This window comes from Mauremys mutica, chromosome 3, assembly GCF_020497125.1.
Source record: "Mauremys mutica isolate MM-2020 ecotype Southern chromosome 3, ASM2049712v1, whole genome shotgun sequence".
Lineage (NCBI taxonomy): Eukaryota > Metazoa > Chordata > Testudines > Geoemydidae > Mauremys > Mauremys mutica.
In genome coordinates this window covers 7,801,621-7,818,117 of record NC_059074.1, presented here as the reverse complement: position 1 = coordinate 7,818,117, position 16,497 = coordinate 7,801,621, and the positions used below count along the sequence as shown (strand labels likewise).

The window sequence follows — 16,497 nt, the reverse complement described above, 5'->3', positions numbered from 1 at the left end:
CTCCCACCTTCACTGCAGTATCTGGAAAAGGGCATGCACTGCCCTTTCCTTTAGTCCACGTACCTGCTGGGGAATGCCGCTGTGGTGTCTTGGAATGATAACCCAGTTAATCCACTTCAATGTGAATGTTTGAAATAACGCAACTTTTTTTTAAATTCTGCATTACTGCGAAAAGAGAAGCAAACAGACATTGCTTTCCTGTACCTGTTTCTAGACAGATACTGTCAGACTAACTTGCCAGCTCCAGATAAAGCTGTTAAGAGTTTAGTGCAAGGGCCATATTCCCCTGGAAATTGGTCTAAATATCTTTCCATAAAACTTGGAATGAATAAGCTGCTTTTGAATGGCAACATTAAACTCCGTGAATAGGCTGAGATTTCATGACTGCAAATGACTTTGGTTACACGCTCCCAAGAGGCTCATAAAAAGGTGTATAAAAAGCTTCAGGAGTAATATCCCAGTTCAGGCAACGAATTAAATTGGTGTGGTGGGCACCTGATGGTACTAGTGGCACAATGCTGGAGACCTTGGTATTCCTGCTTTCCAGACTATGCTACAGGGGTCTCCAGCAAGGGAGAGTATTGCTACTGTATCGCCACCTCTCCCCATCAACATGGCGAGATCCTAAAGATGATCTCAGAAGAGACCCATATGTTTCATCCTCTGTGAAGGAAGAGAAGTGCTGTAATGGCAGCTCCACAGCAGGGAATGGATCACAGGAAGTCACAGACCCAGGACCACTCACCTTCAACTGGAAGCCAAAGAAAACATGTGACCATAGAAATTGCCAGACTGGATCAGACCCAAGGTCCACTGAGTCCAGTGTCCTGTCGCCAACAGGGGCCAGAAACAACTTCCTCTGAAGCGTCTGGAAGAACCCTGCCAAAGGCAGATGTGGGATAATCTGCCTCCTACGTAGGTCTCTTCCTGATCTCTAGTAGTTTGAGATTACCGTGAGCCCTGAAGCATACAGTTTAATATCCTTCCAATATTTTTATTGCCATTAATTATGATAACTCAGGATATTCTTGACATCGATATAACTGTCCAGTCCCATTTATTCTTGGTTTCAGTGACTTTCAGTGGCAGTGAGTTTCACATCTTAATTACACATTGTGTGGAAAAAAAAGTATTTCCTTTCATTGGCTTTGAATTTGCCACCCTAATTTTATTGCATACTCCTTGTTCTCTTGGTATGAGACTGGAAGAACAAATGCTGCTGACCTCCCTTCTCCAGATTCTTTTTTTTATAGACTCCTATCATGGCCCTTTGTATTTTTCTCCTTTCTAAGGTAATGATCCAACCTTTTCAGTCTCTCTGCATAGGAGAGGTTTTCCAGGCCTTGATCACTCTTGTTGCTCTTCCCTGAATCTCCTCCAGTTCTGCAGTATCCTTTTGGAGATCAAGTGACCAGCATTGTATGCAGTATCCAGATGAGGCTGCACCGTTGATTTATATAAAAGCGTTGTAACATTTTTATTATTATTCTCCATCTCATTCCTTATAGATCTTAACTTCTTGTTGGCATTTTTGATAGCAGTTGTGCACTGAGCAGAGGTTTTTATTGATCTGTCTACAGTGACATCCATGTCCCTTTCTTGGGTTGACAGTTAATGTAGAACCCTTTACAGTGTACCAGTAGTTCACATTTTTCTCTCTGTGTGCATTATTTTGCGTGTATCAATGGTGAATGACATTTGCCATCATGTTGCCCATTCACCTAGCTTGATTAGGTCTCCGTGAAATTCTTCACAGCCCTCTCTGGGGCTGACTAACCTAAACAACTTCATGTCATCTGCAAATTTTGCGCTCTCACTACTTATCCCTTTTCCAGATCATTAATAACTATATTAAGCAACTTGGGACCTAGTACAGAACATTGAAACCCCTGTTAAGCTTTTGCCAAGATGAAAGTTGACCATATAATCCTACTCTTTGCTTTCCGTCTCTTAGGCAGAAAGCTTAAAGACTTCAGAGGCTATAGTGCAGAACTCTTCTGAGCCCAACCCTGTGAGAAGCTGGGTACCTCCTACAAACTACTGAGTGTCCTCTTCTCCTTCTGAAGTTAGTAGGTGCAGGAGATCTCAGGTCTTAACTCAAACTGATCCCTGTATTTTATGTAAGTTTTGCACTAGCTTTCCCAGACCAGAGACCTAGCTTGAGGACTTGCCTTAGCTCACAAGTGAAATGAGCTTGGCAGTTGGTCTCAGCCTCAGAAAGACAGTTTGGTATAATATAGCTTTGGCTTAGGACAGTAGTAGTAGGGAGGCCAAGACTGAGAAGCAGCGGCAGAGCTGTTTGCGGAAATTGCACACCGTTTGCCTATGTTGTGCCTTGTCCCAGCTGTCCTGGTTATAAGCACGGTGTCTTTATTATGGTTCTGCCCACAGTGGCCTCCATCTAAAGTGCTTATTCAGTTGCACTTATAAGACTAGTTTGTGGAATGGCTTGGATCAGGTTGACTCAGCACCAAAAGAGTATCTGGATTGTGACTTGGTTTATCTGAAGGAGGAAGGAAGTTGCCTGTGGAGAAGATGGCACCTGGATTTCTGAATACTTTCATCTTGCAGGTTGGGTCACATGGATAGCAGCTGGACGGTGGTTGTTTGGAGAAGACCATAAGCTTCAGCCCAAGCAAATATGTGAAAACATAAAGAAGCCTATAAAGAAACTGAATTAGGCTGCAAAGCAATTGTGCATGGAGCATTCTCTTGCCCAGCTGGAGCTGATGTTGCTGCTGCTAGAATTTCTTTTATTCTTCTGTTGCCAAGCAACCTTAAGAATGTTGTCTTACTGTACAGTAATTTCACGAAGTAAATGAACACTTGCAAGTTGACTTTATGTGCTGGTGCATAGCTACGATCAGATTAGCTGATCAGACAAAACTGTGGCAGCTAGATCCAGGCAGACCTCTCCGATTTTACGGCTAGCTTTGCAGGAACCTAGTGACCACTTGCAACAATAGTAGGGTCATCTGTGGGTAATGGCCACTTTGTAACTATGCACCTGATTGAGGGCATCAGTGGGATTGGAAGCTGGGACCTCTAGATCTAAAAGCATGAACCTCTAGTGCTTGAGCTAAAGGACCGGGTCCATTAAGTTTGAAACAGCAGCAGATGCAAAACCTCTTACATGATGCAGCTGCTAGAGAAGGACAAAGAGCCATACTTGGCCAACATGCGGCATGCTTAGATCCTGTCCTTTAAAGGATATGCACCTCTGTAATCACTAACATCTGTAAATATAATTCCTTTTATTGTAAAAGGAATTAGCATGGCCGAGTATGGTAAAAACACCAAAAATAAATAAAGACTTTTCATTTTCAGTAACTGCCTTATAAGTACTTGAAACCTTGGAAATAATAGAACTATACATGGACCCAGGGAGCATGCCCAGGAGAAGGGATGCCACCATGGTCAGAGATTTTCTGATCCCTTGCAGTTCTCTGTTTACATTGCTGTCCAATTGTTAGTTTAGCCAAGATGCTTTTAGTCTTAAATATCAATTCATATTTCAAATAAGATGATGGTGTAAAGTCTCCAGACCTCATAAATTGCTCAGTTCTGGGCTGGGCTCAAACTCCTGTGGAATTTAAATTGATTGAATTGGCCTTTTCCCTGTAAAATGAGTTTCTCCAGAATGGAAAGTCAAAAGGCATGAATATGTGTGCGCTTTATTTTGGGTTGGTTTTTTAAGCAAAATCTCCAGTGGTAACAACTTTCAGTAAAGAATTCTTTAACTGGCTACATCTTGAAAACATTGGTAGCTCTTTGTAGAAGAGGCACTTACACAAAGCCGCCATGTGTACAGCCTTGGAGAGAGACTTTCTCTTCCTATAGAAGTGTACCCAGAAGATAATGTCTGTTGGTATGAGGGAAGCTCTGGCTGATGTCTGCTACTTAGGGGCTGAAAAGAACAGCCACGTAGTCCTGCCATGAGGAACAAAGCTCTCTGGGTCTTGGTGTATGTGTCACAAACTCTCTGAGCTGGAGTGTCTCTATTTTCTGAAAACTTGCGTCATTTATTTTGAAATCTTAGTGCACTCTTATCCCTTTCCTTATTGTTTGCAAAGTGTTAGAGCCATGACACAATCACTGTCCCGCTACCGTCTGTTAGACAGTGTAGTTGAGCTGCAGTAGTTAAATTGTCCTGCCTAGGCTGTGGGTGACAGTGTGCTGTGTGTTGCAAGTGAAGGGAGTCAGCTGTGTGAATTCCCATTGCCTTGGTAAGATCTCACGTACTCAGCCTGATTAGAGCTTTGTTCACAGAGATATAGGACATCAATGTGGAGCAAGCCCTTGACCCTGCTGCCCCTCTGGATCCCTGATCTGAGGTGGTGGTAAAGGAGGCCTGATGAGAGAGTTCATATTTCCGTTTAATCACTCTGTTTTTGGCATGTATTCTGTGTTATCATCATGGTATCTGAGCATCACGTATGTAAGAGCTAAGTAGCCCCGTTTCTTAATCCTTTAGTAGTGGTAGTACTTGTCCACAAAATCAGCTCAGACTTTCGTGTCAGAATGCTTTTGGGGATGGGGGAGGTACTGCCTCTGTACCTCTGTGAACCAGGGATTATCTCCGCTGACTCCAGAAGGATTTCAGGTCTAAGCAGGCATTAACATTCGTCTGAACTCTTAGCTTCCTTTGCATTTTCCCCACTCTTCCTTCACCTTACACTGAAGGTATTTTACACATAAGTGAATGGGGAAAGACTTGTAACTCCCTTTGTGTAGTGGTTTATGACCCCTCTTTTGCTCTGTAACACTTACTCTCCCCCACTCTCGCTTTTCCCAATCAGGATTGTCTGAACTGGAGTTGGGAGTCTCCGATCAACAGTTTGGACAGCCAGGAATGGGTGACCAGATTCCATGGGCAGACAACCCCATGGCCTCCATGAACCGAGTATCTTTGAATAAACCAGACGAGTAAGTACTGTGGGTTTGGATAATCTGCCTTCCCGCCACCCCACCCTCCTCTAGCCTCTTACGATATATTTTTAGTAGGCTTAAGGTTTGTTGTAGTTCTGTGGATAGAGATGGCTGTGCCTACCCTTGGGTAAAGGTCCCTATGGGTGTGTCCACACAGCGATTGTCAGCCCTGGGCAGTGACAGTGAAAGGTAGACAGTCTGAGATTGGCACTATGACTAAAAATAGCAGTGTTGAGGTTCGGGCTCAGGCTGGAGCTTGGGCTCTGAAGCCTGCCCACCCATCTCCTTAGGCTTCAGCTAATTTTAATGCCATGGCATGAGCTTGAGTCTGTCAAACCGGGCACCGAGACTTGCTTTCACTGGCTGCATAGGCATACCTGTAGAAGTTACACTTACATGAGGTATGTTAAGTGATCAGACAGTTCAAATGTTGGCCATACTAAGATGTCCTGATATTCTCTAGTCCAGGGGTCGGCAGCCTTTCAGAAGTGGTGCGCTAAGTCTTTATTCATTCACTCTAATTTAAGGTTTCTCATGCCAGTAATACATTTTAAGGTTCTTAGAAGGTCTCTTTCTATAAGTCTATAATATAGAACTAACTGTTGTATGTAAAGTAAATAAGGTTTTTTAAATGTTTAAGAAGCTTCATTTAAAATTAAATAAAATGTAGAGTTCCCCAGACCAGTGGCCAGGACCCGGGCAGTGTGAGTGCCACTGAAAATCAGCTCGCGTGCCGCCTTCGGCACCCATGCCATTGGTTGCCTGCCCCTGCTCTAGTCCGATCCACTTGGTTGAGAGTTGAGGGAGAGGAACGTTCTCACCATAGCTAGTTAAGACTGGAGGAGATACAATAGCACAAGGGTGAAATTCACACCTGTATGGAAGGGCCAGCCAGCACAGTCAGAACATCACTGAGGCGCAAGCTTTGTCCTGGCCATTTTCACAAGGGTGAACTTCACCCTGTGCCAGTACGAATAATATTAGTGCACTGTCAACGATGAAAGGTGCCTCACAGACCAGATACACTGAAATCAGTATTAAGACAGTGTGAGAGAGAAATATTTTTTCCAAATAACTAAGGATAGTTCATAGAGTCCGTTAATTAAAGGTACTGCCACCTAGTGGTATAATTAGAAGGTTGCAAAAACTCTGCATGCAGAAACTTTTCTTTGACCTGAATTGAGGCAGAAGGGAGGTACTGTACAGTTCTGCTTGAGCAAAACCTCTGAATGGCGTTTTCCATGTAGCTGTTAAAATAGCTGCAATTGGGCTTCATCAGCAGTGAATACATCAAGGCTTGTGATGGGGAGGTAAACAGTCTGCTAAATGACCAGCTGTGCTCCTGAAGGAGAACAGAACATTAAGCAATAAGGTGGAGCTATTGGAATATAATTAGGACAGAACAAAATAGTTTCAATGAGGCCTTTCCCCAGGAGCAATGGCCATAAATAAAATAAAAGTACTTATTAAAAATGTCATTATATGTAAACTCACAAAGCTAACCAGGGGACTAGAGAGAGCCTGCCTGTCGTGCATGCTACATTTGATGCCCAGATACCAAGGGGATGGATGCCTTACAGGGGGAAGGAAGCAGAGGGTGAAATGGCTTCCAGCAATGTTAGGAGTAAATGTGACGCTGCCTCCTTGTATGTGAAAGCAGCAGCACCAGGAATCATGGAGAGTAGGCAAACTTGCGTTTAACCATCGAGGTGACAAGGGTGAGATTTTTGCCATTGCTAATAAGATAGTCCTGACCTTGAGTGGGAAGAAGATCCCAATAATCGTAAACAGTGGCCCCCAGAGGCAAAGTGGTGAGCCTTTCGCCTAGTCCAGAGGGCTTTTCTGAACCAAAACCCCCCAGAGGTCTTGCTCCAGCCTTCAGCAAAGCTTTAAATAAAATCAAATGTCTGTGCAGAGGCTCTTAAACTGCTGGAGCTGTGTGTGTGACAGCATCTGATTACAGGTTACTGGCCGCATGCTCCAGTTTTCAATTTGACAGGCCCTATTAAAGCTCAAATTGAACTTCATATGTAAAGCTTATAGGGGTATGTTTGTTATTAACAGAGCTTTCCCCCTTGCTCTGCTGCGAGATACACGTTAACTCGAGTGTGATAGAGCTGTCCTCTTCACGTTATAAAGCTGGTGGGTCTCTAGATACATGTGGAGCAGCTTGTGGTCACTCTGAGCTGCATGTCTTTAGAAAACTTGGGGTTTCTTTCTGTGCTCATCTGTACACATGAGGAAGACATAGAGAGGCTGAGGGGGTTCTGTTCTTGGCTGGATTGTTTCCCGTGAACCATTTTGCTGGAACATATCAGGAGCTTGTTAGAAATGTGTCTGGGACCTGTGATTTTTCTGTGGAATAATAGTCCCATTAGCGTAGGGCTTTGCGTTTGTGTTGCCACACCCAGAAATCCCTTAAAGAGATGGCCTGCAAGAAGTAAAATAGCAGATCAACCCATAACGAGCAGGTTGTGTAAAGAACATTGGTGCTGTAGTTAAGGCACCAGGCTGGGAGTTTGGAGTTCCAGGTTCAGTTCCCAGACTCCGAGTGACTTTGGGTGAGTCTCTTATTATTTCTGTCTCTGTCCCCTGTCTGAGATGGGGATACTACTCTCCCTTTCTTTGTCTCTTTAGGCTGTAAGCTCTTCAGGGTAGGGGAGAGGGATAGCTCAGTGGTTTGAGTATTGGCCTGCTAAACCCAGGGTTGGGAGTTCAATCCTTGAGGGGGCCACTTAGGGATCTGCGGCAAAAATCAGTACTTGGTCCTGCTAGTGAAGATGGGGCTGGACTCAATGACCTTTCAAGGTCCCTTCCAGTTCTAGGAGATTGGCATATCTCCAATTAATTTTTTTTTTTTGCTCCTCTCTCTCTCTCTCTCTCTCTGCGTTTGTACAGTCCTAGCCCAGGGATCGGCAACCTATGGCACGCGCGCTGATTTTTGATGGCATGTGGGGCGGGCTGAGCTGCTCAGCCTGCCGCCGCTCTGGGGTTCCCGCTGCTGCCCCTTGCCAGCTCGGGTCCTGCCGCCGGTCCCATTCAGCGCCCGCTGCTGGCCTGGCTGAAGGAACCCCAGGCTGGCAGTGGGCTGAGACACCGGCTGTCAGGAGCCGGCAGCTGAAACCCCAGAGCGGGGGCTGGCGGAGACGCTCAGGCCAGCGCCGAAACCCCAGAGCTGGGCGGGCTGATTTGCTCAGCCCGCTGCCGCTCTGGGGTTCTGGCTGCTGGCCCCTTACCAGCCGGGGTCCCCGCCGCAGCCCCACTCCCCTTGCTTCCAGCGCAGGCCCCCTGCCAGACAGGGTCCAGGCCTCGCTTCCAGCGCAGGCCCCCTGCCAGACAGGGTCCAGCCCTGCCCAGCCCTACCAGCTGCCAGCTCCACTCACCTCAGCTGCCAATCTGGGGTTCCAGCCAGTTAACAACTGATCACTCAGAAGCCTGTGTGCAGCTTAAAGTATCCAAATACATGTCACCAGACATTGGAAAACTCAGCAAGGAAACGCAAGGGCAAGGATCACACTAAACTGATAAGTTCTGCATTTTAATTTAATTTTAAATCTTCTGAAACATTTTGAAAACCTTGTTTACTTTACATATAACAGTAGTTTGGTTCTATATTATAGACTTAGAGAGAGACCTTCTAAAAAACGTTAAAATGTATTACCGGCACGCGAAGCCTTAAATTAGAGTGTGTCTACATGAAGACTCGGCATAGCACTGCTGAAAGGCTGCCGACCCCTGTCCTAGCCCAAGGGAGCCCTGAGATCATTAAGGGCCTTGTGGCACTACTGTATTGCGTAGAAGCCACAGCGCAGCGGTGTCAAACATACCGCCTGCTGGGCGGATCTGGCCTGCATGACGTATTTGTGTGACCTACATGGCATGCCCTCCGATTGTGCAGAATCTAAGCTTCAATTTAAAAAAAAAAAAAGTTTCTCCTCTTGGCGGGAGAGAAACCTTCCAAATATGAACCACACGTGAGAGACAACATGATGTCTGCATGGAGCCTGCACCAGTGAGTCAGAGGGGCGAACTCCCGTCTCGTGCTAATCCGGTTGGAGCATCAGCACGGAGACCAATGATGTCACGGCAGCCTCAACATTTACTGACAGTTCTAGTGTGTCGAATGGGGTCAGGGTGGAAGCGAAACCCTCGACAGGTGCCATTTGGGAGTTGCCACAGAGAAGGAAATACAGGAATAAATCAGTCTAGTTACTAGTGACGGCCTCATTGTTCGCTGGATGTCTGAGTGAACCTTCCACTGATCTCATTGGGGTCTCCGATGTGGATCAAGGGCACTCTGCCACCTCCAGCCCACAATTTAACCTGGAATCCAGCCCTTTCCTCTGAATTTGATGCCCCTCCTGTGGACTGATGGAGTGTTTGTGGTACAGGAGCCAGTACAGCTAGATGTGTAGCTGCAGCTTTAACACACACAAATTTGGTTTGATATGAAGCTACAAGCAGCAGAATCTTTGTTATAGACTGAAGCAAGCCCCATTCTTCACCTCTCCCTCCCCTTCTTCCTCTGTTCCTGTACTGCAGTCAAGAAATTCCAGTGCCTTATATTTCTTTCCCTGGATTAAACTATGTGTATTGGCTGCAGTGTTCCTGATCAGATTAGTTTCAGTTACTTACTGTACATCTGGTCCTCATCTGGAGCTAAGAGGATAAACAGGTCTGCTCCTTGGGAACTGCTGGCATGTTTCAGTTCTCTTCTTTGTGCTTTTCTAGAAGTGTGATGTGCCATAGCTCCCTTCATTGTGTCAGGCCCAGCAAATCCCATTGACGCCAATCAATCACGTCATTGGAACGTCTCTTATTACATATTAACCTCGTCCCCAAGAATATCAAGGGGGAAATGCTTCAGGCTTCTTATTTTTGTGCCTAAACAGTTCCCTTTGCCTTCAGTGGCTTTAGTGTCAGCTGTTCTGACTTTTCCCAGACCTCTCCGGCTTTGTGTTTCCAAAGGATTCTCTGTACTGAACACCCGCTGTCTTTCCCAGCCAGTGGGACATTTGCCGGCACAAAACCTGGAAAAATCAAGGTTTGATAAGAATCTTGTTGAGGCTCTGAAACTCAACCCTGCGCACAGGTCCAAGAATAGTCTGAAGTGGTGCCTAAACCTTGTGCAGGGGTGAAGTTCACCCTCGGTGCGTTCCAAACATCACTTTGGGTTCGCTTGCTAGATCAGAGTGAGTTGTTGCACAGACTCAGAACCAGTTAGGCAAGTGAGCATGTCAGCGGGAGGAACCCTGCAGAAGCAGTTCTCCCATGTGGGGTCCTTGCAGCCGAAATGCAGAGCTGTTTTCTACACTGAACATCTCTGTTTGCTTTGTCGTCCATACAGCCAGTGTATCACTTCCCAGCTGGATGAACTCCTGTGTCCCCCCACCACGCCGGAGGGCCGGAGCGACGAGAAAGCCCTCCTCGAGCAGCTTGTGTCCTTCCTGAGTGGCAAAGATGAAACCGAGTTGGCGGAATTGGACCGAGCTCTTGGGATTGACAAATTGGTCCAGGTAGCAAGCGATGTGCTTGGGGCGGGGGGACTGGTAGAGGTGGGGGTAGAGGGGGCTGTGGCCAGGTGCTGAGGCCTGATAATGAGTGCAAAGGAGGGCTTCCAACATCTGGGGCTTGCTTGCCAGATGTGGATGGGAACAAAAGAGCACATTAGGCTCAAAGAGGATACTTAATACCATGGCATTTCTCAGTGCGCTCTACCAAAAAGTTGGAAAATATCCCCATGAAATACAATATTGTGCCCCCTGCTTTTAAAACGTGATCCCCCGTGGGAAACGGCTGAACGTATTTATCCTTGAATGGCTCATGCAGTGGGAAGTGGGGAGAGTTGGCAGGCTTTCCTGCCTCACCATCTTCCTTTGGGTTAGAGTGCAGAAGAGAACTCCAGCTGGAATCTCACAAGTAGAGATTCCTGAGCCTTAATTATGCTGCATAATATATGCTTAATGGCCCTGCTGGTACCAAAATGCACAGCCTTTACCACCAAGCCTGGCTTTCATTGCAGCAACCCCTGTCTCCAATTTAACCGCAGGCTGATGGGTTGTTCCCCAGTCCCCTCAATATTGCCATTGTGCAGCGCATGCAGTGGCCCAGATCCTGCCTCGGAGCTGCACAAACAGAGCTTAATCCAGCGGGGTTCCGTCTGGGTGCACACAGATCCAATGGCAGGATCTGGGCCTCTAAGAATCTGCCGGGTTTTCATAAATAATGAAGAACAGCACTGCTTGAAGAAATCCTGATCATAGGAAAGATATAAAGAACAGAGACATACAAGTAATGAAATAGTTTGCGACTATTTCTATAATTTATTTTTCCAGTTCAGACTATACTTACACACGCATGTTTGTTTCCAAAAAAATTATTAAAACCAAAAATCTGTCATTAATTTTAGTGCTCTTGGAATGGACGTAGAAAGGGAGCCCTAGAGAGTGAATTCCTGTCCTCTTCCAAGGCCTGCTTCTTTATCCCTGAACTCAAGGGGGCTTCTGCCACTGAGCCCCCACAGAGCAACCACACAATTGCCCCAGGGCTGTGCCTCAGCTTTAATCTAGAGACAAGGCTAAATTTTCTTGTGTGACTATTGATTTGGGGTGACTAATCTGAGACACCTTATAGTGGAGTTGTTTTTCAGGAAATTCCAAGCATCTGCCCTCTCAATAGCAGATCCCTTTTAAGGCATCTCATCTTGGGCATCAAAATCACTAGCCACTTTTAAATTCTGTCTCCCTGGCACGTTCAGTCACTGATTCCTCTGCTGAGGCTGCCAGTAAAGATGCCAGTTGTGGTATGGTGGTTTTTGTGCCATGGTCTCCTGTCCACCGGGACCCGGATTACAATCTACCAAACTCATTTCATACAGGCCACCCAACGCCATAACCACACCAGCTAACTTTCAGTATTGTTCTTAGGGAGGATACTAGGCATTTGACTTTCTCTGTAAAATACTGAAGTAAGATGCCTTGGAGCACAGAGCCTGGGGCCCAGAGTTATGTGAGAATGCCAATCATCTTCCCTCTTGAGCCAGCAAATTCCCTAATAGTCTATGGCTCGGAGCATCGTCTCATGTTTGGAATTGAAATCCAGCTTTACTTCCATCCAAGTATCGTTTCAATATTAATCTTGGGCTTTTTCCATGGCTCCAGATGAATCTTTGTAATAACTTATGTAATGTTATAAAATATGTATTGGACATAAATATTTATGGGGACAGCATTCAGGCACCTTTGGGAAGAAGTTCATTTCGCTAGTTTCCCCCTCGGATACATAATTGAAATGTACCCCATCCTCCTAACCCAGTTTGTTTTTCCTTGGGTACGTTGTACAGACTTACCCTTACTCTTACTTTGAAGTTGTTTATAATTAGGCCAAAGTATTTCCAACCCACCTGGAACTAACTCAAATATACTCTTGCCTTATGGTATGTCTTCACTGTAGAGTTACCTTAGCCCACCTCCTGTCCACAAACAAACCTTCTCAGCTGAGTGTAGTGTTGCGTTCAGCCTGAGCTAGCTGGCACGGCGGGGTATGGGTTAGAGCCTCGGTGCCGCTTTCTCTCAGGCTGGTCACCTGTTTACTTTGCAGGGAGGATACAGTCCTGCTGCTCCTTCCCGTAATTCCCCCCCTAGAAAGACAGACAAGGTCTTCCACAATTCACTAGGAAAGAATCATGGAGTATCTCAGCTAACTGCAGCATAGAACCTTGAGATTCCTCCCAGATGTCCTAGCGACACACACGGCTACATGCAGCAGCAGCAAGGGTGCAGTAAGTCAGGCATGGTATTGCACACAGAGTGGCTGCTCACACCCAGGCACCGGTCACCTGAGTGAACTCTCTGCAGGGAAGACATACCTCTAGAAAGTAGCAAAACCTCTGAGTTCCTTTCCCCTGACTCAGAACCAATGCTGAAGGTTGCTGAATGATTTCAAGCACCTGATGGGATAGGGCTCTAATCTGGTAACTGATTGTCTAAGACCACCTCTCTGCTGCAGCATCAGACAGGGAGTTGTGGCCAGGTGAAGTGTTCGAGTTAACCTAGCCCCCAGTTTAATGAGGCGGGGCTGAAATCAGGATGTTTTTCAGTGAGCTGTTCTCCATTGTGGAATTTACCTCCCACACTGCATGAAAGATGAGTTTTTTTACATAGCACATAGTCAATGTCACAAGCTTAGCAGTTTACTCTCTGCTCGGTCCCAGTTATTTTGCTCTACCTGGAGTAAAGCTAAAGCAGAACAGTGTCTCTCCTATTTCCCCCGTGGAAGCTTCCTCAGAGTGGTCTGATTCGGCTTACTTGCATATACTGACCCCGATCCCGGACTGCAGCTGAGGAGCCCACAGCACAGCTCAGGAAGGCACACTCCTCGATCCAGATCTGACTGTGCATTGGTCCGGTCACCCTGTGTCAGTGAAAGCAGCGTGACGGCTATTACTCCAGCTGTCAAAGCTTTCTAGGGCTATCATGATAGCTGGGGATTGCTGGGGCACAGGGAAGCCCCAGCCTGGCCACCTCCCCTTTGCAGACTGCAATAGGAGGGTAATGTAGGAGATACCATGCTGTTCCCCTGGCCTTGAATTGATTCTCCCACTGTCACAGCACAGCCAATGATGGGTGCTCCCCTGTAGGCACCTAAATAAATGGCTAGATTTCCAAACAGCCCAGCTCCTAGTGCAGACCTGGAGAGTCCTCCCCCCCTCCCCCACTCCTGAGAACAAAGAATCTCCTGCCCCTTCCTCCCCTCCCCTTGACAACAATGGGAAATGAGCTCCCTGGAAAATCTGGACCCAACTGCATGTGCTGAGCCCTTCTGAAAATTGTGGCCTTTGTTCATGGCCAAGCAAAAAGTCCTTGTGAAGGTTTTTTAGCCTCTGGCCCTGAGGAGTGAGGTATTAATTGTTCTCCCTGCAGTTGCTTTTTGGAACATTCCCAGTGACTAGCCTCAAGCCGGCTGGAGTGTGGTGGGCTGTACCAGTGTAGTGAATGCCAGGGCCAGCTGTTGGGTTAATCCGAGGAGCAGTCCATTCTGCCTATGCCGGAGGAGCCTGAGAAGGGAAGGTTGGGCCCTTTGAGTTGGGCTTCACCACCTTCTGTGGGAAGTGGAACACATGGCAGTTGCTTTGTGTGTTAGAAACTCTGCTGGGATTTTTATCAGCTAAGAAGGGGTCTCACTTTTGTCCCCCTTTTTAAACAGGGAGGAGGCCTGGAAGTGCTGACTGACAGATTCCAGCCACAGCAAGCGACACCGTCTCTTCTAATGGATCAGAAGCCTGGCCTGTACCCCCAGCCTTATTCTTCTGCTTCTCCTACTGCTAATCTCCCCAGCCCTTTCCAAGGCATGGTCAGGCAGAAACCTTCTTTCGGGCCCATGCCGGTTCAGGTACCACCGCCCCGAGGGGCTTTCCCCACCAACATGGGAATGCAGCCACGGCAGACTCTAAACAGGCCACCGACAGCGCCCAACCAGCTGAGACTTCAGCTGCAGCAGCGGCTACAAGGGCAGCAGCAGGTGACTATTCACTGTGGTTTTATGGGGAATCCAGAACTCTCAGCTAGAGCTGCCCAGCAGTCACCCTCTTCCCCTCCAGCTGTGCTGTGCAGGTTACAGAAGTCTGTAAACTGCCACACACTGAGTTTTGCGCAGCACTTCTCCTTATGTGGGGCCAGCCCATCCCACAAGCTCTGTCATTAGGGTGCCCCTCTGTAATAGAGCAGCAGGAGGATGTGCACCTGGAATAACGTGAAGGAAATCGGCTTAATGGAAAAGTGCTGTGTCGCCATTTTGCAGTTAGAAGAGATTGTAAGAGCCCCTTTAAATGAATTACCTGCTTCTCAGATAGGTAGGGAGGAAAAACACAGGGAAGAAAAATGCTGTGGGAAGCCAGTTCCCGTTGGTGGGTCTGTAGATATTCTGTACCTGACCAAAACAGGTGTAGAGCTGTACGGTCTTTCTGATTTCCTCCTCCTCCAGCTGATACACCAAAATCGGCAGGCGATCCTGAACCAGTTTGCAGCAAATTCTCCGGTCGGCATCAGTATGAGGGCAGGCATGCAGCCTCAGATTACGCCTCAGGTAATGGTCGGAAGCCACATGTTGGCACCCTTATCAGCCCAGTGGAAATTAGTACTGTATCCCCAAGGGCCTACACCACTGATCTGTAAGCAGCAATAAGTTCAGTCTGTTCCAGTGAGAATAACTGCAGAGTGAGGTACTACTCAACGTGAGTAAGGGTAGTAGAATATGGCCCCAAATGAATTTTCTGTGTAGCTGACTGCCGATATTATCTTCAGCCTCTGTACAGCATTCCCACCTGGAAATTCTCTATTGCTGCTTGGAGACGAGTGGTGCTGGCTTGGACTTCCTTGAGAAGGGTCCCTGTAACGGATGACGTTCTCTTATAGTTGAATCCTTTGTCATGATCCTGCAAAGCCCCAGGTCCAGGAGTTCTATCCACTTTCAGTAAATTGGGATCAAATATCTGCTCGGTATACGGGGAAAAGAAGGTGGAAGGTGTAGCCACATTCTGGTAACTTTGTTCCACACGGTGGGTTTTTATTGGTGCTGCTTTGCCACCCCCAAACCATTACTGACTCCAACGGCTCTGTGAAGACTCCAAACTGTTTTGATGAGTTTTGGACATCTCTGATATTCTCTCAGGCACCATAGCTGCAGACAAAACTATGTAATAGTTTCCATTGTAATGCTTTGTCTTCAGCTGCTGCTAACTTTCTCTTCTGGGATGAAATTTTCCACTGTGATATTTTATTAACTTTGAGCAAATCTGGTTCAGCCATTTGGGAAACAAACCCATAATTGATAGAAAATTCTTGAAAAAGATGGTTTTGAACAGCCCTACAGTCAAAATAGCTGGGTTAGAGAATTGAACGATGGCATGGAAATAGCCCTCAATTGACAAGAAGCACCTTCAAGTCTCTGTGAAAATGAGGCTTGATTTGAACAAGTTATGAATGTTTGAAAATAGCATGCTCTGCAATGGAGCAATAGCATGCTCTGCAATGGAGTAGTCACATTTCTCACTGCTATCATTGTGGTGGTGGCAAGAGACCTTGTCATGCCAGGAGCTGTACGCTCACAGAGAAACACACAGCCACTGCTGTAGAGAACTTTCAGTCTAAATAGACAAGACCGACAGAGGGGGTAGGAATCGGAGACGTAGAAAGGTGAGGGGCCTTGCCCAATGTCATAGAGCAGGGAACAGAGCCCAAGTCTCCTGGTTTCCAGTGCCCTCTCCACTAGGCGACACTGCCTGGCTCACTAAGAGTGCACTTTGTAAAGTAGGCTAAGGGAAATGGCCCACGGCAACAGTTGCTTGGATCACTGCAGATCTCATACGGCACATCAATGTAACGTGCACAAGCGCTTCACAGGCAGGTGGGAAGATAGGGTCCTGCCCAGGAGAGCTGAAAACTCCTAAACAGAGAAAACTCAGACAAAGAGAGAGGTTGGGGACAGGGCTTGACGTTAAAGCCCAAGTGATTGAGCACTTTGAGCTGGTACAGTCCAGAGAGCAAACACAATCCTACTGAACAACTGCAG

General features: G+C 46.8%; 1 protein-coding gene across 9 annotated transcripts in view; it reads left to right on the top strand.

The window, feature by feature from the left end:
• Window positions 1-16,497, top strand: part of NCOA1 (nuclear receptor coactivator 1) — a 342,124-nt gene that overhangs the window by 308,821 nt on the left and 16,806 nt on the right. For all 9 annotated transcript variants that reach the window (XM_045009603.1, XM_045009600.1, XM_045009598.1 and 6 more), the window contains 4 exons: window positions 4,800-4,926; window positions 10,277-10,445; window positions 14,134-14,448; window positions 14,911-15,012. In XM_045009603.1, coding sequence (XP_044865538.1) covers window positions 4,800-4,926; window positions 10,277-10,445; window positions 14,134-14,448; window positions 14,911-15,012 — 713 coding nt within the window. The remainder of the gene's footprint in view (window positions 1-4,799; window positions 4,927-10,276; window positions 10,446-14,133; window positions 14,449-14,910; window positions 15,013-16,497) is intronic.